Source organism: Hemitrygon akajei, unplaced genomic scaffold (assembly GCF_048418815.1).
Source record: "Hemitrygon akajei unplaced genomic scaffold, sHemAka1.3 Scf000149, whole genome shotgun sequence".
In the NCBI taxonomy this organism is placed as follows: domain Eukaryota; kingdom Metazoa; phylum Chordata; class Chondrichthyes; order Myliobatiformes; family Dasyatidae; genus Hemitrygon; species Hemitrygon akajei.
The window spans coordinates 940,087-967,939 of NW_027332035.1; the positions used below are offsets into that span (position 1 = coordinate 940,087).

Consider the following 27,853-nt stretch of genomic DNA (forward strand, 5'->3'; position numbering starts at 1 on the left):
CTAGCAAATCTACCCGCAAGGATGTTAGTCCCCCTCCAGTTCAGGGGCAAACCGTCCCGTCGGAACAGGCTCCACCTTCCCGGGAACAAAGCCCAATTGTCCAGAAACATGAAGCCCTCCCTCCTGCACCATCTCCTTAGCCGCGTATTTAGCTGCACTCTCCGCACATTTATATTTACAGGGACTTTACTCCTGACGCCGGTCCCGGGACCCGACCCGTTTACAGACCCGGTGCGGAACCGGAGCAGATTCTCAGCCACTGGTTTTCATCCCCAGTCCGGAAGAAAGGATAAAGTATCCCCGTGAATTTATTCCCAGTGAAGGTGTGGAGATGGGACTTGGTCTCCGCGTTGTAAAATGAAACTGTCCCGGACTCGTAACTGAGATAAACTCCCACCCTCCCGGGGATGGGACCGGCAGGGAGACGGGACTCGGGGGAGGGGAGATCACGGTCCACGTCACAATCCCGATGTAATACGTCACCAACCCGCCTGATGATCCAGAATCCGGTCTCCGGACTCAGACTGACCCGTCCCTTCCTCTCCACAGACTCTGCGGCGACTCCCAGCCACCAGAACCGATTCCCCGTCACCTCCACCTCCCAGTAATGTCTCCCCGATGTGAATCCCTCCGATCCCAGCACACAAGCCCAGGATGTGAATCTCTTCCCGGTGTCAAGGAGTTTCCTCCGGGTCCCGGTATATATCCGGATCAGGGTCCGTGTCCGGGTCCATCTCACACTCTTCCGATCCTCAGACACCTCGAGCTCCGGATTCGCCGTTTCCACATCCAGGATGACAGAGACTGGGGGGAGAAGCAGAGAATTAGAGAGTCCCCGGGGATCGGGGGGAGACTCGGGCAGCGCGGCCCCGGGGATCGGGGGGAGACTCGGACAGCGCGGCCCCGGGGATCGGGGGGAGACTCGGGCAGCGGGGCCCCGGGGATCGGGGGGAGACTCGGGCAGCGCGGCCCCGGGGATCGGGGGGAGACTCGGACAGCGCGGCCCCGGGGATCGGGGGGAGACTCGGACAGCGCGGCCCCGGGGATCGGGGGGAGACTCGGGCAGCGCGGCCCCGGGGATGGGGGGAGACTCGGGCAGCGCGGCCCCGGGGATCGGGAGGAGACTCGGACAGCGCGGCCCCGGAGATCGGGGGGAGACTCGGGCAAGCGCGGCCCCTGGGATCGGGAGGAGACTCGGACAGCGCGGCCCCGGGGATCGGGGGGGGGGGGGGAGACTCGGGCAGCGCGGCCCCGGGGATCGGGGGGGGGGGGGAGACTCGGGCAAGCGCGGCCCCGGGGATCGGGAGGAGACTCGGACAGCGCGGCCCCGGGGATCGGGGGGGGGGGGGAGACTCGGGCAGCGGGGCCCCGGGGATCGGGGGGAGACTCGGGCAGCGCGGTCCCGGGGATGGGGGGAGACTCGGGCAGCGCGGCCCCGATGATCGGGGGGAGACTCGGGCAGCGGGGCCCCGGGGATCGGGGGGAGACTCGGGCAGCGCGGCCCCGGGGATCGGGGGGGGGGGAGACTCGGACAGCGCGGCCCCGGGGATCGGGGGGGGGGGGGGAGACTCGGGCAGCGCGGTCCCGGGGATCGGGGGGAGACTCGGACAGCGCGGTCCCGGGGATCGGGGGGAGACTCGGGCAGCGCGGCCCCGGGGATCGGGGGGAGACTCGGACAGCGCGGCCCCGGGGATCGGGGGGAGACTCGGGCAGCGGGGGCCCCGGGGATCGGGGGGAGACTCGGACAGCGCGGCCCCGGGGATCGGGGGGAGACTCGGGCAGCGCGGCCCCGGGGATCGGGGGGAGACTCGGACGGCGCGGTCCCGGGGATCGGGGGGAGACTCGGGCAGCGCGGCCCCGGGGATCGGGGGGAGACTCGGACAGCGCGGCCCCGGGGATCGGGGGGAGACTCGGGCAGCGCGGCCCCGGGGATCGGGGGGGAGACTCGGGCAGCGCGGCCCCGGGGATCGGGGGGAGACTCGGGCAGCGCGGCCCCGGGGATCGGGGGGAGACTCGGGCGGCGCGGCCCTGGGGATCGGGGGGAGACTCGGGCAGCGCGGCCCCGGGGATCGGGGGGAGACTCGGGCGGCGCGGCCCCTGGGATCGGGGGGAGACTCGGGCGGCGCGGCCCCGGGGATCGGGGGGAGATTCGGGCAGCGCGGCCCCGGGGATCGGGGGGAGACTCGGGAGGCGCGGCCCCTGGGATCGGGGGGAGACTCGGGCAGCGCGGCCCCGGGGATCGGGGGGAGACTCGGGCAGCGCGGCCCCGGGGATCGGGGGGAGACTCGGGCAGCGCGGCCCCGGGGATCGGGGGGAGACTCGGGCAGCGCGGCCCCGGGGATCGGGGGGAGACTCGGACAGCGCGGCCCCGGGGATCGGGGGGAGACTCGGCTGCGAGGCCCCGGGGATCGGGGGGAGACTCGGGCAGCCCGGCCCCGGGGATCGGGGGGAGACTCGGCTGCGAGGCCCCGGGGATCGGGGGGAGACTCGGGCAGCGCGGCCCCGGGGATCGGGGGGAGACTCGGGCAGCGCGGCTCCGGGGATCGGGGGGAGACTCGGGCAGCGCGGCCCCGGGGATCGGGGGGAGACTCGGGCAGCGGGGCCCCGGGGATCGGGGGTTTTCCGCTGGACGGAGAGCAGAGAGACCCCTGGCCCTTGACTCCTCAGACAGGGGAAACATCCTCCCTCACTCCTGCCTGTTTACCCCTGAAAGAATTTTGTCTTTCCATGAGATCTCTCATTCTTCGAAACTGGGAACAGAGAACATAGAGCAGTACAGCACAGGAACAGGCCCTTCATACAATGTTCACTTTCATTTGTGAGTGTGAAGTGGGGCAGTGTGATGGTTTGAGACAGTAAAGGAGCTGATAATGGGAACCAGTACGGGAGAGATGAATGGCAGATTGAACCAGGAGGGGGAGGGGTGGAAAGCCCGTGGGTGAACTGTGTGTGTAGAGGTAATGAGAAGCTGGAGGGGGCAAAGATGGGAGATGAGGATGACTTTGTCCCCTTTCCCACAACCCCATCCCCCGCAGCCCCTCCCTCATTTGGACAGGGGATGAATTTGCAGGAACCCTTAAGCAACACAGGTCTTGATGAAGTGTTTCAGTCTGAACCGTGGACTGTTTACTCTTTTCCATAGAAACTTCCCGGCCTGCTGTTCCCCCAACAATTTGTGTGTGTTACTTTAATTTTCAAATAGGTTACAGAAAGAAAAAAAAACCGTTCCCCCTCCCCCCAACATCCCGATAGAAAAAAGAAGAAAAAATAAAGAAAGAAAGAAAGAATGCCTGGATATCGGAAGATCCCCACATGCTCCATGGAGTTCATAATAGCTTTAATATGTATATTTATTTCTTTCCCCAGATAACCAGTAATTTTATCTTCAGAGCACCTATATATTTAATCCTATTTTTTGTAAATAAGGGCGCCAAATTTTCAGAAATATTTCATATTTATCTCTTAATTTATAAGTATTTTTTTCAAGTGGAATGCAGCTAAAAATTTCATTCTTAAATATGAATCCGATTTCCAAGTAACTGCAATAGCCTTTTTGGCTACTGCAAATGCAATTTTTATGAATTCTTTCTGATGTTTATTCAATTTGGATTTGGATTTTATCCCTTCAATATCGCCTAGTAAAAACAATATTGCATTGTGTGGAAGTTGTATTCCAATAATTTGTTCCAGTAAAACTCTTAAATTTGTCCAAAAAGGTTGAATTTTAGAACAAGACCAAGCAGAGTGTAAAAAATTACCAATTTCTTGATTACATCGAAAACATTGATCAGATAAATTTGAGTTTAATCTATTTATTTTTTGTGGTGTAATATATATTTGATGTAAAAAGTTATATTGTCGAACATTTATTGCATTTGTCATACTGGCAAGACATAATCTTGACCAACTTGTTTCATCAATTTTAATATTCAAATCAGTTTCCCATTTTTGTCTTAACTTATGAATTCCTTTTTTAATTGCCAGTTTTTGAATCAAATTATACATACCAGAAATATGTTTTTAAATTTTTCCTTTATGAAATAAAGTTACTATTTCATTAGGTTTCAACAATAACATTGTTTGACCCAGTTTACCTCTTAAATAAGTCCTTAATTGGAAATAACAGAAAAGAGTGTTATTTGATATTTTATATTTATTCTTTAATTGGTCAAATGACATTAATATACCTCCTTCAAAACAGTCTCCTATATATCTAATCCCTTTGTGAAACCAGTTATATGAAAGTTGATTATCCATTGTAAAAGGGATAAGTTTATTTTGAATTCAAGGTCTCTTTGCTAATAAAGATTTCTTTATCTCATCATCAACATTTATCTTATTCCATAAATCAATTAAATGTTTTAGTATAGGAGTTTCTTTCTTTTCCCGTATCCATTTAGATTCCCATTTATATATAAAATCTTCTGGTATATTTTTCCTATTTTGTCTAATTCTATTCTAATCCATGCTGGTTTATCTTCATCAAGAAAAGATGCAATAAATCTAAGTTGATTTGCTTTGTAATAATTCTTAAAATTTGGTCATTGTAATCCTCCTAGGTCAAATTTCCATGTCAATTTTTCCAATGATATTCTTGACATCTTACCTTTCCAAAGGAATTTCCTCACACATTTATATAACTCTTGAAAAAATTTCTGTGATAATTGTATTGGTAATGTTTGGAATAAATATTGTAATCTAGGGAATATATTCATTTTTACAGCATTGGCTCTACCTACTAATGTTATTGGTAACATCATCCATTTATCAAGATCCTCTTGAATTTTTTTCAATAATGGCAAATAATTTAATTTATATAAATTCTTTATATCATTATCAACTCTTATACCTAAATACTTTATACCATTTATTGGCCATCTAAATAGAGTTATTAATCGACATTGACTATAATCTCCTTTCGTAAGTGGTAGAATTCCACTTTTATCCCAATTTATTTTGTACCCTGATATTTTCCCATATTCTTCAAATCCAGAAGATAATTTACGCAACGAATGTAATTGGTTAGTTAGATAAATCAGAACATCATCAGCAAATAAGCTAATCTTATATTCCTCCAGATTAACTCTGAAACCCGCAATATCTGAGTCAGTTCTAATTAATTCAGCTAATGGTTCTATCGCCAACACAAGTAAAGCAGGTGATAATGGACAACCTTGACTAGTTGACCTTGTTAACTGAAATTATGTTGAAATTTGGCCATTTGTCACCACTTTAGCTTTGGGGTTAGTATTTAAGGTTTTAATCCATTTTATAAAAGATACTCCTAATCCATATTTTTCCAATACCTTAGATAAAAAATCCCATTCCAATCTATCAAATGCTTTTTCTGCATCCAAAGAAACTGCTACACTCATTTCTTCCCTCTTTTGTGCCAAATGAATTATGCTAAGTAACCGAGTTACATTATCTGCCGATTGTCTATTTTTAATAAATCTTGTTTGGTCCATGTGTATTAATTTTGGTAAGTATTTAGATAATCTGTTAGATAAAATCTTTGCTATTATTTTATAATCCATGTTCAACAAAGAAATAGGTCTATATGATGTTGGTTTTAAAAGATCTCTGTCTTTTTTTGGCACTACTATTAAAATAGCTGTCGAAAAAGATTCTGGAAGTTTATGCGATCTTTCCGCTTGGTGTATTAGCTCCATAAAAGGAATTAATAAATCTTTAAACTTTTTGTAAAATTCAGGCGGAAAACCATCTTCTCCTGGAGATTTATTACTCTGAAGTGATCCTAGAGCTTCTTCGACCTCTTTTAATGTAAAAGGCGCATCTAATCCCTTCTGTTCTTCCAAATTCAATTTTGGGAGAGTTATTTGTGTTAAAAACCTTTCTATCTCAACAATATCATTTTGTGATTCTGATTGATACAATTCAGAATAAAAAATTTTAAAAGTTTATAAAGGTTTATAAATAATTTTAATTACACTTGTTCTAATTGCATTTATTGTTTCGGAAGCCTGGTCTGTTTTTAACTGCCAAGCAAGAATCTTGTGTGATCTTTCACCTAGTTCATAATATCTCTGTTTAGTTCTCATAATTGCTTTTTTCTGTTTGGTATGTCTGAAGTGTATTATATTGTAGTTTCTTATTAACAAGTTGTCTTTGTTTTTCTTCTGTCATATATCTTTGAGATTCTTTTTCTAATTTTGTTATCTCTTTTTCCAATTGATCTATTTCTACCATATATTCCTTCTTAATTTTAGAAGTATAACTGGCCTCTCAAATATGCCTTCATCGCTTCCCATAATATAAAATTATCATCAACTGAATGTGAGTTTGTATCTAAAAAAACTTGAATCTGTTTTTTCATAAAATCACAAAAATCTTGACGTTTTAATAATATTGAATTAAATCTCTATCTGTAAATCGATTCCTCCTTATCCATCATTATCATTGTCATTATCAAGAGGGAATGATCTGACAATATTCTTGCTTTATATTCCATATTTTTCACTCTGTCTTGAATATTCGCTGATAGTAAGAAAAAATCTATCCTTGAATAAGTTTTATGTCTATTTGAATAAAATGAATAATCTCTTTCTCTTGGGTTAATTCTTCTCCATTTATCAATCAAATTTAAATCTTTCATCAATGATAAGGTTAATTTTGCTACTTTTGGTTTTGTAACAACCTTTGTTGACCTAACTAAAACTGGGTCCAGACAAAAGTTAAATTCTCCACCTATTAATATTTTATCGTGTGCGTCAGCCAAATTCAAAAAAGCCTCCTGTATAAATTTTACATCATTTTCATTTGGTGCATAAATATTCATAAGAGTCCACAGTTCTGAAAAGATCTTCCCGCAGAATCAATTAATACATTTTGTATTTTAATTGGTAAAGTTTTGTTGACCAAAATTGCAACTCCCCTCGCTTTTGAATTAAATGAAGCTGCTATAACATTTCCGACCCAATCTCTCTTTAATTTCTGATGTTCTATCTCTGTTAAATGTGTTTCTTGTATAAAAGCTATATCTATTTTCATTTTCTTAATGTATGTTAAAATTCTTTTTCTTTTCACCAGTCCATTAAGCCCATTAACATTAAAACTTTAAAAAATCAGTAAATTAGTCATTATTTTTAACGTGGTTACTCCAGTCTATAATAATACATAATATTTCAACTCTCATAGTACCTTGGGGAATTATTTTAATATTCTCCATGTTGCTATGTGTCTCCCCTCCGATCATCCAGGGAAAGAAAGAAAGATAAAAGAAAAATAAAACCCCTGCTAATTTTGTGAATAAAAAAAACACAACATTACCCCCCTCCGTTGTGCCGGTCATGGCAAACGCCATGATTACACACGTGAATCCCATAGCGATGGATCCAAAGTTCCCCCAGCTCCCCCGTAACATGAAAAAGTATATATAAGAAAAAATAATATCACTACTCTCGATTAATATTTCTCAAATTTTTACCTGTATCATATAATTAAAAGTATATTTAAATATTCTTCTGTCCTTAATGTCCATCAACTCACTTCAGTGTCCCTGTCTTCATCTTTAATCTGTTTCATTTTTAAATCTTCACTGTGACTAGCGTATATTTGGGAGTTCTTGTGCAAACTCCTCTGCATCCCGATGATCAGTAAAAAATCTTCTGTTTCCGTCATCCAAAAAAATTATCAGTGTTGCTGGGTGGCGCAATATAAATTTCTAACCCTTTTCCCATAAAACATTTTTCGCTGGCTTAAATTTCTTCTTTCTCTTCAAAAGGTCATAACTTATATCAGGATAGAAAAGAACTGCTTTCCCTTCTATCATCAATGGCTCATTTTTCTTTCTGGCATATTGGGCAGCTGCCTTCAGGATCTTTTCTTTATCTTGATATCTTAAGCATTTTATCAAGATTGGTCGTGGGTTTTGATCTTAAAGCTCTGTGGACCCTTTCGATTTTAATCAACTGGGTTCCCTCTTCCATTTCCAAATTTTCCGGGATCCATTTTTCAAAAAATTTATTGGATCCTCTCCCTCTATTCCTTCTTTAAGACCAACAATTTTAATTTTATTTCGTCCACTAAAATTTTCAAGCACGTCTGTTTTTTCCAACTGTCGTTTTCTTTCTGATGTCCAGGCAAGAGTATTATCTTCCATTTTCTTCACTCTCTCAATAGTGTCTCCCGTTATTTCTTCCAGGTTTTTTACTTTCTTGTCCATTTTCTCCTGTTTTTTCACCACTTTATCAAACATAGTCTTTGTATTTTTAATATCTTCTTGTATTATTTTTAATTTTTTAATTCATGCATTATTTGCACCAAAGAAGGAACTCTTATGTGTCCAGAATATCTTCCACCTCCAATCTCTTCCTGTTGTTCTTCTTTTACCTCCTCATCTTCATCTGTATGTTCCAGAGAATCCGAATCAACCGCGGGTTAATTGTCACTTCCGCTTCCAGTGGTAGCTGGGATTTGTAGTTCAAAGTGCTCATGTTTGCGCATGCCCTTTCCTGCGCGCACGCGTAGTTCCTGCTGTTCCTTCTTGGAGACTATTGATGCTGCGGGCGATTTCTGTTTTGTATCGCCGGATTGAGATGCACTTGAGTCCGAGGCTTCTTCATGGTGGCCGGCTCAACTTGTACTATCTTCAAAGTAATAGTTTTCTTCTTTGTCTGTTTAGGAGGCATCTCTAAGGAAAATCCTGAGTAGCTTAGACGTAGTTTTTAGGAAATATTTACTAACTTTTCTTCACTTAAACATTAATTTATTAGTTTTTTTTTACAGGAGAGCTGGATATCCGCGTCTCGATCCCACGTCATCACGTGACGTCCCCCCCCCAAACAATTTGTGTGTGTTACTCTGCTTTAAATATACTCAATTATTTGGCCTCCACAGCTGCCTGTGGCAGATTCACTATCCTGTGGATAAAGGAATTCCTCCTCATCTCTGTCCTAAATGGACATCCCTATAGTTGGAGGCTGTGCTCTTGTTTGATTTTTAAAGCGAAGTTAATAAGTAAACTTCTTGATTAGTCAGGGTCTCAAAAGTTATGGGGAGGAAGCAGGAGAATAGGGTTGAGAGGGATAATAAATCAGCCATTCTTCTAAACTCCGGTGAGTACAGGCCCAGAACCATCAAACACTCCTCATATATTAACTCTTTCATTCCCGGAATTATTCTTGTGAATCTTAAGGACCCCCTCCAATGCCAATACATGTTTTCCGATAGAAGGGACCCAAAACTGCTCACAATACTCCAAGTGTGGTCTGAGCAATGCCTTATTAAAACCTCAGAATTACATCCTTGCTCTTGTACTCTAATCCTCTCGAAATGAAAGCAAACATTGAGTTTGCCAATCTTACCACTGACACAAACTGCAAGTTAACCTTCAGGGAATCCTGCACAAGGACACCCATGTCCCTTTGCACCTCCGATTTTTGAATTTCGCCCTGTTTACAGAATTGTCTCTGCCTTTATTCCTTTGACCAAAGTCGTACCTGCCTAAGTTTGTACCTGTCAAACTCTACCTGTGCTACAAGATCCTTATTACGTATACTGGTGCATTCAAATAAGACCATAAGACAAAGCAGCAGAAGCCGGCCATTCGGTCGTTTGAATCTGCTCCGCCATTTAATCATGAACTGATCCATTCTCCCATTTATTCCTACTCCCCCACCTTCTCACCATGACCTTTGATGCCCTGGCTACTCACATACCTAGCAATCTGTCTTAAATACACCCAATGACTTGGCTTGCACTGCCACAAGAAATTCACAGATTCACCACCCTCTGGCTAAAAAAAAATCTTCGCATCTCCCTTCTGAATGGGCGCCCTTCAATCTTTAAGTCATGCTCTCTTGTACTAGACTCCCCCACCATGGGAAACAACTTTGCCTTTTAACATTCGACATGTTTCTGTGAGGTTCCCCCTCATTCTTCTAAACTCCACGGAGTACAGTCCAAGAGCGGTCAAATGTTCCACATATGTTAACCCTCTCATTCCAGGAATCATTCCAGTGAATCTTCTCTGAACCCTCTCCAATGTCAGAACATCCTTTCTTAAATAACGAGCCCAAAACTGCACACAGTATTCCAAGTGAGGTCTTACCAGTTCCTTATAGAGCCTCAACATCACATCCCTGCTCCTATACTCTAGTCCTCTAGAAATGAATGCCAACATTGCATTCGCCTTCTTCACCACCAACTCAACCTGGAGGTTAACCTTAAGGGTATCCTGCACGAGCACTCCCAAGTCCCATTGCATCTCAGAACTTTGAATTCTCTCTCCATTTAAATAATAGGCTGCTCGTTTATTTCTTCTACCAACGTGCATGACCATACACTTTTCGACATTGTATTTCATTTGTCACTTTTTTGACCATTCTCCCAATCTATCCAAGTCTCTCTGCAGACTCTCTGTTTCCTCAGCACTACCGTCCCCTCCACCGATCTTTGTATCATCAGCAAACTTAGCCACAAAGCCATCTATTCCATAATCCAAATCGTTGATATACAATGTAAAAAGATGTGGCCCCAACACGGACCCCTGTGGAACACCACTGGTAACTGGCAGCCAACCAGAATGGAATCCCTGGCCAATCAGCCAACGCTCTATCCACATATGTAAATTTCCAGTAATTCCATGGGTTCTTATCTTGTTTAGCGGCCTCATGTCCGGCACCTTGTCAAAGGCCTTCCGAAAATCCAAATACACAACATCCACTGCATCTCCCTTGTCTAGCCTACTTGTAATTACCTCAAAAACTTTCAATGGGTTTGTCAGGCAGGATTTTCCTTTAAGGAAACCATGCTGAGTTTGGCCTATCTTGTCACATGCCTCCAGATACTCGGTAACCTCATCCTTGACAATTGACTCCAACAACTTCCCAAACACCGATGTCAAGCTAACGGGTCTATAATTTACTTTTTGCTTCCTTGCCCCCTTCTTAAATACCAGAGTGGCATTTACAATCTTCCACTCCTCCGGAACCATGCCAGGGTCTATTGACTTTTGAAAGATCATTGCTAATGCCTCCGCAATATCCACAGCTACTTCCTTCAAAACACAAGGGTGCATTCCATCTGGTCCTGGAGATTTATCTACCCTTAGACTATTCAGCTTCCTGAGTACTTTCTCTGTCGTAATTGTTACTGCGCACACTTCTCTTCCCTGACACCCTTGAGTGTCCGGTATACTGCTGATATCTTCCTCAGTGAGGACTGATGCAAATACTCGTTCAGTTCCTCAGCCATCTTCTTATCTCCCATTAAAATTTCTCCAGCATCATTTTCTATCGGTCCTATATCCACTCTCACCTGTTTTTTAACTCTTTATATACTTGAAAAAGCTTTTAGTATCTTCTTTGATGTTATTTGCTAGCTTCCTTTCATAGTTCATCTTTTCCCTCTTAATCGCCTTCTTAGTTTCCTTTTGTAAGCTTTTAAAAACTTCCCAATCCTCTGTTTTCCCACTAATTTTTGCTTCCTTGAATACCCTCTCCTTTGCTTTTACTTTGGCTTTGACTTCTCTTGTCAGCCACGGTCGCATCCTTTTTCCATTCGAAAATTTCTTCTTTTTTGGAATATATCTGTCTTGCACATTCCTCACTTCTCGCATAAACTCCAGCCACTGCTGCTCTGCTGTCCTCCCGCTAGTGTCCCTTTCCAGTCAAATTTGGCCAGTACCTCTCTCGTGCCACTGTAATTTCCTTTACTCCACTGCAATACCGACACATCGGATTTCGGCTTCTCTTTCTCAAACTTCACAGTGAACTCAATCATGTTACGATCACTGGCTCCTAACGGATCCTTCACCTCAATCTCTCTAATCACCTCTGGGTCATTACACAATATCCAATCCAGTACCTCTGATCCCCTAGTGGGCTCAACAACAAGCTGTTCTGAAAAGCCATCTCGTAGACATTCCACAGATTCTCTCTGTTGAGATCCACTGTCGACCTGATTTTCCCAATCCACTCGCATGTTAAAATCCCCCCACAATTATCATAACACTGCCCTTCTGGCAAACCTTTTCTATTTCCTGTTGGAATTTGTAGTCCACCTCACTGCAGCTGTTAGGAGGCCTGTAGATAACTGCCATCAGGGTCCTTTTATCCCTGCGATTTCTTAGCTCAACCCAGAAAGATTCTTCCGATCCTATGTCACCTCTTTCTAATGATTTAATCTCATTTCTTACCAATAAAGCCACGCCACCCCCTCTGCCTACCTGCCTATCCTTCCGATACACCGTGTATCCTTGGATGTTCAGCTCTCAGAGACATGCATCCTTTAGCCACGTCTCAGTGATGGCCACAAAATTATACCTGCCAATCTGTAGCTGCACGACAAGATCATCCACCTTATTCCTTATGCTGTGTGTATTTAAGAATAACACCTTAAGTCCAGTATTTGGTACTTTTTGTTTTGATTGCACTGCAACTCATCCCAGTGGCTGCAAATTTGCCCCATCACCTGCCTGTCCTTCCTGACATCTTTACTGCTCACTATCTTAGATTTATTTCTGTTTCCCCCCTCCTCTACTCTATCATTCCGGTTTACTATCCCCCTGCCAAATTAGTTTAAACCCTCCCTAACAGCTCTATTAAACATTCCCGCTATGGTTCAGGTGTAACCCGTCCTGTTTGAACAGGTAATACTTCCCCCTGAAGAGATACCAATGATCCAAGAATCTGAAGCCATGCCCCCTGCACCAGTCTCTCAGCCACGCATTCATCAGCCTGATCCTACTATTCTTGCCCTCGCTAGCACGTGGCACAGGCAGTAATCCTGAGATTACTACCCAGGAGGTCCTGCTTCTCAGCTTCATTCCTAACTCCCGGAAATCTCTCTTCAGGACGTCCTCCCTTTCCTCTCTATGTCATTGGTACCAGCAAGTACCAAGACAGCTGGCTGCTCGCCCTCTCCCTTCAGAATATTCTGGACCCAATCCGAGACATCCCGTACCCTGGCACCTGGGAGGCAGCACACCATGCGGGTATCTCTACCAGGCTCACAGAATCTCCTGTCTGTTCCCCTGACTATGGAATCCCCTATGACTACCGCATTCCTCTTCTCCCTCCTTCCCTCCTGCACAACAGCGCCAGGCTCAGTGCCAGAGACCCGGTCACCGTGGCCGTCCCCTGTCAGGTCATCCCCCTCTCTCTTTCAATCTTTTTATTAGTATTAAAAATATTATGAACAGAATACAATTAAAATATTAATAAGGGATTACAAACATACAAACTCCCATTACACATGAAGGAATACATAAGCAATGAATACAATATAAATAAGTTTTCCCAAAACATAAACCATATAGTATATATATGAACAAGGTAAATCTAGATATTTCATAATATATAATATAAAAAAAGAGAAAAAAAATCTATATATGAAAAGTTAACTAATCTACTAATCTAATATCTAAGAAAAAAAGCAAAGAAAGAAAAAAAAACTAAAAAAGAACTAAAAGAAAAGAGAAAAAAAAGGGCTGTTTATAGTATCTCACAAGCATACATAAACATCAATGTCGTCAACTCCGATCCTCTCAACATACATACGATTAAAGCTGAAAAAAACAATAAGCTTGGCATAGGGCCATATTACATCATATGAAAATATTGAATAAATGGTCTCCATATCTTTTCAAATTTAATAGAAGTATCAAATACAGCACTTCTAAATTTTCTAAATTTAGACATAACATAGTTTGAGAAAGCCAATGAAATACCGTGGGAGGATTAATTTCCTTCCAATTCAACAATATAGATCTTCTAGCCATCAAAGTGAGAAAAGCAATCATTCGACAGGCGGAAGGAGTGAGTCCATCATCGGTAAACCAAAAATTGCGGTAATAGGATGGGGTTGTAAATCGATATTCAGTACCGCCGAGATAATATCAAAAATATCTTTCCAATATTTTTTCAAAAGTGGACATGACCAAAACATATGAGTTACCAAGACGCGATTTCTAATTGACATCTGTCACAAATAGGGTTTATATAAGAATAAAAATGAGCTAATTTATCCTTGGACATATGGGCCCTATGTACGACCTTAAATTGTATTAATGAATGTTTGGCACATATAGATGATGTATTAACTAATTGAAGAATTCTATCCCAATTCTCAATAGGAATAATAAGATTAAGCTCTCTTTCCCAATCATTTTTGGTCTTATCAAAGGGCGCTGAACGTATCTTCATAATTATATTATAAAGTTTTGATTAAAGCCCTTTTTGAAAAGGGTTTAATTCAAACAAACTCTCCAAAATATCTGAAGACACAAAATTTGGGAACGTAGGAAGTACCGTACTTAAAAACTGCCTAACCTGTAAGTATCTGAAAAAATGAAATCTAGGCAAATTATATTTATTGGATAATTGCTCAAAAGACATAAAACAGTTGTCCAAAAATAAGTCAGAAAATCTTAATAATCCCTTAGTTTTCCAAGCCAAAAAAGCTTGATCTATAATTGAGGGGTGGAAAAAACAATTAGATACAATAGGACTATTTAACACGAATTGAGTCAACCCGAAAAATTTCCAAAATTGAAACCATATACATAAGGTATATTTAACTATCGGGTTGTCAATTCGATTCGGCAATTTAGAAAGAGCAAAAGGGAGAGATGTCCCTAAAATAGAACCCAGAGCATAGCCAGATACCGATTTAGTTTCCAACCTCACCCAATGAGGGCAAAAAGGACCATCCCATTCTTTCAACCAACATATCAAATATCTAATATTAACTGCCCAATAATAAAATCTGAAATTGGGTAATGCCAACCCACCATCCTTCTTTGTCTTCTGTAAGTATATTTTACCTAACCTGGGATTTTTATTCTGCCATATATATGAGGAAATTTTTGAATCAACATTAGTAAAAAAGGATTTTGGAATAAATTATTTAGGTAATAATTTAGGTAAAATAACCATCTTAATAGCATTAATCCTACCTATCAGAGATAAAGATAATGGTGACCACTTAGTAAATAAGCCTTTAATCTGATCAATTAAGGGTAGAAAATTAAACCTAAATAATTCTTTATGGTTTTTTGTAATTTTAATCCCGAAGTAAGTAAAAGAGTCATTAACTAATTTAAAAGGTAAAATACCATAGCTTGGGACCTGTCTATTCAAAGGAAACAATTCACTCTTATTAAGATTTAACTTATACCCAGAAACCTCACTAAATTGAGCAACAATGATAAGACTGCTGGAATAGATTTCTCAGGGTTAGAGATGAATAATAATAAATCATCTGCGTACAAAGATACCTTATGAATATCTGTTCCACGATTAATACCCAAAATATCCTGTGATTCTCTGATGGCAATTGCCAAAGGTTCTAAAGCGATGTTAAATAGTAATGGACTAAGAGGACAACCTTGTCTAGTGCCCCGAAATAAACGAAAAAATGGAGATCTTTGATTATTAGTAAACACCGAGGCTACTGGAGTTTGATAAATCAGTTTAATCCAAGAAATAAAGGTCGGACTGAAATTAAACTTCTCCAGCACATAAAATAAGTAAGGCCATTCAACACTATCAAATGCTTTCTCCGCATCTAATGAAATAACACATTCTGAAGTGTTATGTGAAGGAGTATAAACAATATTAAGTAATCTCCTAACATTGAAAAAAGAATAGCGATTTTTAATAAAACCGGTTTGATCTTCCGAAATAATTTGGCGTAATACCTTCTCCAGCCTGGAAGCCAGTAACTTGGAAAAAATCTTAGAATCCACATTCAATAGAGATATTGGTCTATAAGATGCACAATCAGTAGGGTCTTTATCTTTCTTCAGTATTAAGGAAATGGAAGCTCTATAAAAAGATTGTGGCAAATTCCCCAATCTAATTGCTTCTTCAAAAACCTTGCATAGCCAAGGAGAGAGAGTAGCAGAAAAACATTTAAAAAATTCTACTGTGTACCCATCTGGACCTGGTGCTTTCCCAGAATTCATTGAGGAAATAACCCCTTTAATTTTCGCATCCGTAAACGGAGTATCTAGTACTGAAAGATCATCAGATGATAGTTTTGGAAAATTCAATTTCCCGAGAAAATCACACATGGTATTATGATCCTGAGGGAATTCAGATTGATACAGGGAGGTATAAAAGTCTTGAAAAGACTTATTTATCTCATCATGGTTAACTGTCAAATCCCCATTCTGCTGACGAACCTTAGTGATTTGACGTTTAACTGAAACATTCTTCAGCTGACTAGCTAACAGTTTTCCCGATTTATCACTATGTATATAGAAATCAGATCTGGTTTTCATTAATTGATTTTCAATCGGAGATGTAAGTAATAAACTATGTTCCATTTGAAGTTCAACCCTTTGTTTGTAAAGCTCCCTGCTGGGAGTTGTCGAACATTTCTTGTCAATCTCTTTAATTTTATCAACCAATAAAAGAGTTTCCTTCTTAAGGCGTTTTCTCAGACCAGCAGAATAAGAGATAATCTGTCCACGTATATACGCTTTAAAGGTGTCCCAAAGTATTCCGCAAGAGATATCATCCGTGGAATTAGTTGAAAAGAAGAAATCGATCTGCTCCTTCATAAATTTAATAAAGTCCGGCTCTTGCAATAAGGTAGAGTCAAATCGCCATTGTCTAGCACTTAAAGCTGTATCCGTAAAATTAATAGAAAGTTTTAATGGAGCATGGTCGGAAATAGCTATAATATCATAATTACAACCAATTACCGATGGAATAAAAGAAGAGTCAATAAAAAAATAATCAATTCTCGAATAGGAGTGATAAACATGTGAGAAAAAAGAAAACTCTTTGTCATTAGGATGACGAAATCTCCAAATATCAAAAACTCCATTATCAGTCAACAAGTGGCCGACTTATTGGGTAAAGTCTGGATAGATATAGATTTGTCCATCAAAGGATTTAGACAACAATTAAAGTCACCACCCATTATTAACTTATATTCATTTAAATTAGGTAAATAAGTAAATAAGGACTTAAAAAAGTCAGGACAATCCACATTTGGAGCATAAACATTAACCATAGCAACCTTTTTATTACCGAGTAAACCCGTAATTAACAAAAATCTACCATTCGGATCCGAAAGGATATCATGTTGAACAAATGCAAAAGAGGAGTCAATAAAAATTGAAACTCCCTTAACTTTGGCATTCGAATTCGAATGATACTGTTGACCCCGCCAAGACCTAAAAAAACGATATTTGTCCTCCTTCCTCACATGAGTTTCTTGTACAAAAATGATATGAGCATTAAGTCTTTGGAATACTTTGAAAATCTTCTTTCGTTTAATCGGATGGTTTAAACCATTAGTATTCCAAGACACAAAGTTAATGGTTTGAGCCATGTTTCTAAAGTCATCCCTTTGGTATAGAAAGGGTTAACCATGTTATAAACTCATGCACCCGGAAGAGGAACAAAAATAAAGAGCGGACCCGGAAGTGACGACATCGTAGACATATTTGTAGTTCAAGAACAGACCAAGTAAAAAAACTAAAACAAATTGGTAAGAGAAAAATTAAAAAGGAAAACAGACCAACCCCCACCCCCTCACGAAAAAGAAAAAAAGCCAAAATATGGCTAGAAAAAGGAAAAAATGAGACTAACTCTACCCCCATATCAGCGGCAGACCACTCTGAGTTTAAAGGATATATAAAAAAAAACACCCCAACTTTAAGAATTATGATCGCAATACTAAAAACTACGCTTCTTAATATGCTTAGTTGTAAAAAAAAGAATATAATCACTAAAAGTTTATAAATCGGGTTATAACCCAAACAAATCAAGAAGTATTTAAACTATGATAAGCGATGCATTATAGGAAGAAGACGAAAAGAGAAACAATAACGCCATCTTAAACAAAACCAAGAATATTTTGCAAAAAACCACTATCTTAATAATAAAAAAAAATTCCCTTCGAAAGGTTAGAAATATACCTTCAAGGGGTCAAAAATAATAGTCAAAAATATAGTATAGTAGTTAAAGTGTATAAGACAAAGCGATTAATATAACGAAAGCACACTTTAACTTAAATATGAAGTATAGGATAAACCTACACCAATAACCAGAGACTAACCCTGGTTTAAGGAAACAAAAACCATCTTTCACGATCAGAATCACTCATTTATTGGAGAGTAGTGACTATATCAGTAGGGAAGTTCTCCTCCAAATACTTTTTCGCCTCGAAAGTGGAAAGAAATACTCTGCGCGGAGCGTTCGGGGGGGAGATCCTGAGCTTCGCCGGGTATAAGAGCGCAGGTTTTAGATTTTTCTCATAACATTCAGACATCAGAGGTTTAAAGAGAAGCCTTTTCTTCATAATTTCTGGACTAAAATCTTCCACCAAGCGAAAATAGTAATCATGAAATTTAATCATCCCAGCCCTTCCAGCTTCACGAATGAGTTGTTCTTTGTCGTGAACATAGTGAAATCTGACGATTACCACCGGGGGTTTATCTGACACACTCGGTGAACGACTCCAAATTCTATGTGCTCGGTCAAGTACCGGGGGGTTCTCTAGAAAAACCGACGGAAACGCATCTTTTAAAAATTGAGCAAAGTATTTCGAAGGATCGCCTTTTTCTATGCCGTCTGGGAGACCAAGTATGCGTAGGTTCTGTCTTCTGGACCGATTCTCCAAATCGACACTCTTGGCTTTAAGTGTCTCCACCAGTTTAATGGTCGAAATTAAATCCTGTTGCAATTTTTCAATTGTCAAATCTCGTTTCCGAGCTTCTTCTTGCAAAGACGCGATAAGCACTTGCTGCTGGTTAATTACTGAATCCGTCTTAACCATATAATCTTGAAAAGCCTTTATATCTTGTTGAAAAGCCTGATGTTGTTCATCAAATTTTCTATCCAAAACCTCCATAAGCAGTTCATAAGTTAACTCAGTGTGTTGCGGTTGAGCTTGCTTCTTTCCATTGCCGTTCGGGTTATGCCCCGGTTCTTGTCCTTTGGATCTAAGAGCCATTTCTGTTTGCATATCTTCAAAAATTCACAATAAAATCTTAACGATAAGTCCGAGAAAGTAGCAAAAATCTTTTGGTGTAGGTAACAATAAGTTGAATAAGGGTGATCAAAGGTTAGAAAAAGTAAAGGTTATGGAGCGGATCTGAAACAGTACTCACTCCATGAGCGTCTCCCGCTGACCTCCCAGGTCATCCCCCTCAACAGCATCCGAAACGATATACTTGTTGCTGAGGGGGGCAGCCACAGGGGTGCTCTCCACTATCCGGGAATTTCCCTTCCCTCTCCTGACAGTCACCCAGTTTTCTGACCCCTGTAGCCTAGGGATGACTACCTCCCTGTAGCTCCTGTCTATCACCTCTTCATTTTCTCTAATAAGCAGTAGGTCATCAAGCTGCAGCTCCAGATCCCTAACACGGTCTCCGAGGAGCTGCATCTCGGTTCACCTGGTGCAGATGTGGCTATCAGGGAGGCTGGGGGTCTCCCAGGATTCCCACATCTAACACCCTGAACAAAGCACTAACCCTGCAGACATGCTACCTAATTCTACAGGAATGAAACAAAGAAAGATAGGTCTACTCACCCACTTACTTCGCCAAACACACAAACTTTTTAAACCATCAGCTAATGTGCCCTGCTGTTCCCCCGTCCGTCCAGGCCGATTTGCCAAGGGGAGAAAAAGAGTCGGTGCCTCGCTCTCGCCTCTTCCCGTTACCGCCTAAGCCCGTTGAGCCAAAGCCCTACACTCTGCTGCCACCCACTCCGCTGCCCGCTGTATAGGGTGGTCATCTTTTTAAACTCTCGGCACTGTCCTGCGCAGTCTCGCCGTTCTTGTACGCGAAGTTTTTTACAGAACTGCCTTCCTTCAGAATTTAGCTCCCATGCCGCCCTTCTTGTCCCAATCTAAAAAACACCTTCAGTCCTGTATTCATCAGCCTATTCCACACTGTCCACATGAAATTCAGCAAGGCCTTTGATGTCGATGATAGACCACACTTGGAGCATTGTCTGCATTTCCGGTTCCCGAATATGGGGAGGATGTCATTACACTGGACAGGAGGCTTCAGGAGGATGTTACCAGGACTGGGGGGCTTGGGTTAAAAGCAGAGAGTGGATAAGCTTGGGCTATTCAGCTGTAGTGTAGGATGTTCAGGTATGACCCCTTATCGAGGTAAATAATTCATAAGGAGCTTAAATAACGTTTCTTTTTCCAAGAAATGGGAGTACAGAACCAGAGGCCTCAGATTGAAAGTGAGACGGGAAATTTTTCTGAGTGGTCTATCGGGTAACATTCTCATAGAGAGGGAGGTTGGTAAATGGAATTTGCCCTCAGACGCTGTAGAAACAGGTAAAAATAAAATATTTTAAAATAAATTTGGGCAGGTACACAGATGGGAAATGGTTAGAGGGATGGGGGGGGGGGAGCAAACACACACAAATGGGCCATGCTCAAGAAGACATCTTAGTCTTGCAGATTGATGAAGTGGGCCGTGAGTTCAACATCCATCAAACCCTCCCAGATCATCCTCCTGAGGAATCTCACCCCAGAGTCTGTCTGTGAAGTGTTGATGTGACGTCACATCAGAGGGCAGCTCAGTGCCACAGAACAGACAGACTGGGTAAGAACGGCAGATTTCAATCCTAAATGGGAATTTGTGCCTGTTTCTGTGGACATGTGTCACATTCTGATAGTATATCCGTGTGCGTGTGTGTGTGTGCGTGTGTGTGTGTGCGTGTGTGTGTGTGTGTGTGTGTGTGTGTGTGTGTGTGTGTGTGTGTGTGTGTGTGTGTGTGTGTGTGTGTGTGTGTGTGTGTGTGTGTTGATTGTGGTAAATATCCGTGTGGTGTGTATACACATTGAAGGACAGTGTGCACATTGAAGAATTTGTATGTTACAGTGTGTCGTCACATGTCTGGTGTATGTTGACAATGTGTCACACGTGATTGAGTTGTTTAAATGAATAAATGACTGTCTCTGAAGAGATTGGTTTCCAGGTTACTGAGGGAAATAACAACGTACATTGCTGAGGCTCTGACTACAATCTGCCAATCCTTCCTGTGTATGTGTGTGAGGGAGCTTTGCCAGGCCGGTTATGCTGTGTGTGCTTCTCCCGAGATGAAATCTTGACCCATGTCAATGCTTGTTGGTGTGTCCGAGCTCATTCTCACAATGCTTCAATGTAGTGGTCTGATCACCATAAGACATAGGAGCAGAGTTAGGCCATTTGCCTATCGAGTCTGCTCTGCCATTCAATCATGGCTGATCCTTATATTCCTTCCTCAGCCCCACTCCCTGGTCTTCTCCCCGTAACCTTTGATACTGTGTCCAATCTAGAACCTATCAAGCTCTGCCTTAAATACACACAACAAGTTCCACAAATTCACCAGCCGCTGGCACAAATTTCTCTGCATCTGTTTTAAATAGAACCCCCTCTATCTTGAGGCTGTGCCCTCTTGTCCTAAACTCCACCACCATGGGAAACATCCTTTCCACATCTACTCTGTCTAGGACTTTCAACATTCGAAAGGTTTCAATGAGATTCCCCCTCATCTTTCTAAATTCCAGCGAGTACAGACACAGAGCTATCAAACGTTCCTTGTATGATAACCCTTTCATTCCTGGAATCATCCTTATGAAATGAACGTTCTGCAATGCCAGCACATCTTTTCTTAGATGAGGAGCCCAAAACTGTTCACAATACTCAAGGTGAGGCTTCACCAGTGCCTTATAAAGCCTCAGAATCACATCCCTGCTCTTGAATTGAATGCTAACATTGGATTCTGAACCACAGATTAAAAGCCAGGAGCAACAGGCTCCGGGACAGCTTCTTCAGCCAGGCCATCAGACTGATTAACTCATGCTGACACAATTGTATTTCTATGTTATATTGACCAGCCTGTTGTACATATAATTACATATAATTCATCATAAATTACTATAAATTGCACATTGCACATTTAGACGGAGATGTAACATAAAGATTTTTAATCCTCATGTGTATGAAGGATGTAAGTAATAGTCAATTGAATTCAAATCAATTTCTTGTTTATTTTTTTCATCCCAATCATTCTTTCAGTTCCTCTCTGTAGATATTTAAAAGCTTCCCAATCCTCTGTCTTCCTACTAATTTTTGTTTAGTTGTATGCCCTCTCTGTTGCCTTTACATTAACTTGTCTTCCCTTGTCAGCCACGGTTTTACTATTTTGCCATTTGAGTATTTATTTATTTTTGGAATACATCTATCCTTCACCTTCCTCATTTGCCCAGAAACTGACACCATTTCTGCTCTGCTCTCATCCCTGCCAGCATCTCCTTCCAATTTGCTTTGGCCAACTCCTCTCTCAGACCACTGTAATTTCTTTTACTCCTCTGAAATACTACAATGTCAGACTTCACTGTCTCCTTATTAGATTCCATGTTGAACTCAGTGACGTGTGAGCACTGCTTCCTAAGGTTTCTTTTAACTACTCATCTCTGGTTCAATACATAACACCCAATCCAGTAGAGCTGTTCCCCGAGTAGGCTCAACGACAAACTGCTCTAGAAAGCCATCACATTGCATTCAACAAACTCACTCTCTTGAGATCCTTTACCAACCTGATTTTCCCAATTGCCCTGCATGTTGAAATCTCCCATGATTATCATAACATTGTCCTTTTCATCAGCCTTTTCTATTTCCAGTTCTAATCTGTGGGCCTCAACCCACTGACTGTTGGGAGACCTGTATATGACTGCTGTCAGTGTCATTTTTACTTTTGCAGTTCCTTACCTCAACCCACAAGGATTCAACATCTTCCAATCCTATGTCACATCTTGCTGCTGATTTACCAGCTGAGCCACACCACCCCATCAGCCTTCCTTCCTTCCTCCGATACATTGTGTAACCTTGAACATTCAGCTCCCAACTACAACCATCCTTCAGCCACGTTTCCGTGATGGCCACAACATCATACCTGACAATCGGTAATAGTGCAACAAGATCATCCACCTTATTTCTCATACTCCATGCATTGAGATATAACACTTTGTGTACTGTATCTGCTCCCCTTTTTAATTCTGCATCACTAATGCACTGATACTCACCCTGCTGGCTGCAATTGTGTCCTCGCATCTGTCCGCCCTATCTGACAGTCTGACTGCACGCTATCTTTGTATTTTTATCATCAGTCCTATCCAGAGTCCCTTCACTCCACTTCCAACCCCCCACCACACCAAATTAGTTTAAACCCTCCCCAACAGCTCTATCAAACCTCTCTGTAAGAATATTGTTCTCCCCTGGGTCCAGGTGCGACCCATCCCTTTTGAGCAGGTCATTCCTCCACCAGAGGCCATCCCAATGATCCAAGAACCTGAATCCCTGTCCCCAGCATCATCTTCTCAGCCATGTTTATCTGTCAAATTATCCTGTTTCTACCCTCACCAGCACGTGGCACAGGCAGCAATCCAGAAATTACAACCCTGGGGGTGCTGCTTCTGAGCTTTCTACCAAGCTCTCCAGATTCTATTTTCAGGACCTCTTTGCTTTTACTTCCAATGTCATTGTCCCAAAATGCACCAGGATATCTGGCTCTTTTCCCTCCCTCTCTAAAATGCTGCGGACACGATTTGAGGCATCCCTGACCCTGGCACCTAAGAGGCAACATACCATTCGGGTGTCCCGTTCACATCAATAGATTATCCTGCCTGTTCCCCTGATGATTCAGTCCCCGATCATGACCACTCCCCTCTTCTGCCTCTAACAACAGTGAGAGATGCTGATCCGGAAGGGGGAAGACCTGTGTCAGTCAGAGTCTGCACTCACAGGGCACATGAAGGACTTGTGTATTTTCCTGACAATCCCGCTCACCACATTGATACCTGCTTTTATTCCCTACAATATTATCATCAGTATTAAATTCCCAGTTCCTCTGGTAGATCCTAACTCATGTCCTGGTGTGTTAGTGCAGTGTGCCTGGGATCGGGACACAGTGGTTCATCTGCCAGTCCCGTGTATTGGTTGTGTTGTGACCCTGTGCTGGTGTGTCCAGGGGTCTGACATCTCCAGCTGACCATGTGACAGTGATGCCTCCCAGTCGGTGGGTTTGATGTGGAATAAACTTCAGTTCCCCTTCAGCCCAGTATTACAGACAATCTTTGCATCAAATTGGAACTAAATTGAGCTTCATAAACAAGGAGAAATGAAACATTATATAAGTTTTACCTCGATTAATAGCATCAAGCGTTTCACTCAGCACTGTGTTCAACAAATAGGGGTGATCGAATTTTTCAACCGGTAGGGTCTCATCTGTCACTGCCAATTGCTGAACATCGTCATTAATCCTGTAAATATTAAACTGCTGGTTATAAATTGCTATTCTGTACTATTTTACAAATCCATTAAGGGTTTCAGTAAAGTGCATGTCCTACCTCCTGTTCCGATGAGCTTCCTCCTGAAATAAATAAAACACAAATCTGATTAGACTTGGACTTACTGTCCACATCCTGAATTTCATCCAAATCATTACAAGGTGTTGAAAATTCCCAATCCCACAGTCACTCACACACACGGACAGTACAGAACCACGGGGTAAATTACAGGGAAAGTTTCTGAATGTCAGACCATTTCTGAGAGGATGAAACTTACAGGGAAGACAGGACAGGCTGTGCATTTTCATCTGGATATGACGTCAGTGTGATAGGATGGAGGAATTTAAGATCAGTGATGTATGTGATTGTGTGCGGGTGGAGGAAGTACCTCTATTTATGGGGAGACTTGTGAGGTGATGTAATTCCAGATGGATTTTAATAAATTCCACAAGCAATTTAGTGAAGAGGATGTGGAACTCAGTGCCACAGGAGTGGCTGAAATGGAACAGCAGCGACTGACTGTAATGGGGAGGCTGGATAAACACGTGAGGGACCAGAGAGTTCGGGGCACTGTTGCTGGGTGCGGTGAGTAGGTGGCAGGTTTGTGAAGCAGGGAAATTGATAGAAGATGGACCTAATGGCCTGTTTATGATAGAGAATGGGATATAATCCCATGTGAAATGTATCCAAAAAATAAAGAGACAGTGAAAGATTCCCATTTGATGGAAACCGGATATGGAGGATAAGTCTGGTGTGTGGGCCACAATCTTTGTTCTCACTAATTGACAGAGAGACCCTCACACCCACCGCACCAGACACACTCACAGCCTGTGACTGGAACTGGGTGTTAATGGGAGTTTTAGAGGATATTTAATGCGGTAATTAAGGAAACAGTCAGCAGCTCTCTGTTATGATCAGAGTAAATAATTTCAGAGAGATTTGCATTCTGTCCTGGGATGTACAAAAGTTGTGGAAGCCCAATTTTGGGACAATAGACAATAGGTGCAGGAGTAGGCCATTCGGCTCTTCTAGCCAGCACCGCCATTCACTGTGATCATGGCTGATCATATACAATCAGTACCCCGTACCTACCCTCTCCTCATATCCCTTGACCCCGCTATCTATAAGAGCTCTATCTAACTCTCTCTTGAAAGCATCCAGAGACTTGGTCTTCACTGCCTTCTGTGTGAGGTCACCAGAGCGACAATTGATTTGTTAGAATTGGCCGCTGTGCTGTGTTTATTTCAAACATACCACTGATCATTTAGTGCCCTTTAACAGAAACAAATTGAAATGTAATCCCTCACCTTGAGAAATATCATATTGTCTTTTTGATCCATCTGTTCCTTCAACTTAGTGATTTCCTCCTGAATAATCCTTATATTCTCTTGAACAGCTAGAAGATTTTTCTCCATTAGGCTGAGAATCCTCTTCTCTTCTTCCCTGAGATCCCTGAGTAAGCTCTGCTCTTTCTCAGTGATAATCTGGCGCAGTTCAGCAAACTGGGATGTGATCTGGGACTGAAGGCTGTGTGACTGTTCCTGTCGAAGGAAAGGTGAAGATTAATATACTGCATTGCTGTGCTCTGTTTCCTTTTGTCGTTAAGTTCGGTCTATTGGAGTCCATGCTACTTCTGAGAGCATTCCCGTCAACACCATTCCCTCACGTTTTCCTGAAACCTATTCTCACTTATTGACCCATAAACTCCCATCTGATTCACACACACCCTCCCCACCTTTACAGGGTTAACGGTAATTAACCATTCATCTGGCATCTCCTTGCAATATGTCTGAATCTGTCATGGTCACAGGGAGAGCATGCAAACTCCACACAGACAGCAGCAGAGGTCAGGATCGAACCCAGGTCACTGGAGCTGCGATACTCGGCTATTCTGCATTAAATGGAGCAAAACTCGACAGTAATATCAGAAATTCCGCTCAGGAAGCCTCACCCGAACTCCGGAAATCTTCTCTTTCTGTTGCTGCTCCTTTTCCTGGAAGTCTGATTTCTTTTTTGTGAGAGAATCTAAGGAAGATTTTAGCTGATCCTGGAAGTCAGAGAGTGAAGGAAATTGAAACAAAGATGCATCAAAAGAAACAGGTGATCTAACTCGATCATCACACAAAATGCCGGAGGAACTCAGTGAGTCAGGCAGCATCTATTCAGGGGAAATAAACAGTCGGTGTTTCGGGATGAGACCCTTCATTAGGACTGGGAAGGAATGGGACAGAAGCCAGAATAAAAAGGTTGGGGATGAGAACCAGCTGACAGGTGACGGGTGAGACAACGTGAGGGGGAACGTGGGGGAGGGTGATGAAGTGAGAAGCTGAGAGGAGACAGGTGGAAGCGGCAAAGGGCTGGAGGAGAAGGAATCTAATACGAGAGGACAATCGACCATGGAAGAAACGGGAGGAACTGGGCTGTTTGCGGCCCTGAATGGTGAGGAGGGAGGAGGTTAGGAGTCAAGTGTAGCACTTGTCCCGCTTGCAGGTGTCGGTGCCAGGAGGGAGATCAGTGGGGAGGAGCGAGTGGATCAGGGCGATACAGGACGTGGACCGCGATCCGTATAGAGACCGGTGAGTTGCGGGGTGCGGAGGTGGGCTGTGGGACGGAGAGATGCTAGAATCCCGTTGGAGACGGCGGAAGTTGCAGAGAATGATGTGTTAGTTATGGAGGCTCGTGTAATGGTATCTAGGGCAAAGGAAATGTGTTAAGTATTTAATTAATGTTAGTTTTACCGTGTAGATTTTAACAGCTTCTTTAATCGGCTTGAAGCGGTGCTCTCTGTGTTCCTGCGCAGCTGCACAGATCAGACAGATCAGTGTCTTGTCCGTTTCACAAAACAGCTTCAGTTCTTCCTCATGTTCCTCGCAGTGACGTTTACTTTCCTTCCCTTTCGGATTCAGGTTTAGATTTCGAGCTTTTTCAGCCAGATTTGCTAAGGCCCGACTGGCCCTGAGGGTGCGGTCAGCAAACACCTCTCTACATTCCGGGCAGGAGTTTCTCTCCTCCCTTTCCCAACACCGTGTGATACAAGAGCGACAGAAGTTGTGTCCGCACTCCAGTGATACCGGATCGATGAAGAAATCCAGGCAGACGGGACAAATTGCCTCCTCGCTCAAACTCTCGACCGATCCTTTCGAAGCCATGTTAACTCCCAGCACTTCCTGATTCAGAATGCTTTCGCGTTCCGGGAGCTGCTGATTCCCTGCAGTACCGCGATTGGCCACTACGCGCGCTGCAGACTCGGGGAATGAACTTGGTTTTGCTGGATGTGTTCAGTGGAAATTCTGGCCATTTCTATGTTTAGTGTGGGATCAAAAACACATTAAACAGGCAACAGATAAGAAAACGCCCAATGGACTGTCTAAGCTGGCTACGAGCGGAGGAGTGTTGGCCGTATGGCTAGCAACCCCATCCCGTAAAAACCTAGAGCGACAAAAACGTCAGCTGAATCTCCAAAGGCCTCATCCCTGCGGTCGGAAGGACCTTCCCCTGGAAGACGATTGAAGTCCTGCGCTGAAAGGAGAAGCCATGTGTCCCCCCTGGGGTGATTCACCACTACAATAACTGT

General features: G+C 42.9%; 1 protein-coding gene across 1 annotated transcript; it reads right to left on the reverse strand.

The window, feature by feature from the left end:
* LOC140723959 (zinc-binding protein A33-like) lies at positions 1–27,815 on the reverse strand. The gene is made up of 6 exons (XM_073038495.1): positions 27,798–27,815; positions 26,231–26,326; positions 25,587–25,820; positions 24,340–24,362; positions 24,134–24,252; positions 1–804 (listed from the first exon to the last, which is right to left on the reverse strand). The coding sequence occupies exons 1-6, from the start codon at positions 27,813–27,815 to the stop codon at positions 221–223; spliced, it is 1,074 nt and encodes a 357-aa protein (XP_072894596.1). The 3' UTR covers positions 1–220.
* Positions 27,816–27,853: the final 38 nt, after the last annotated feature.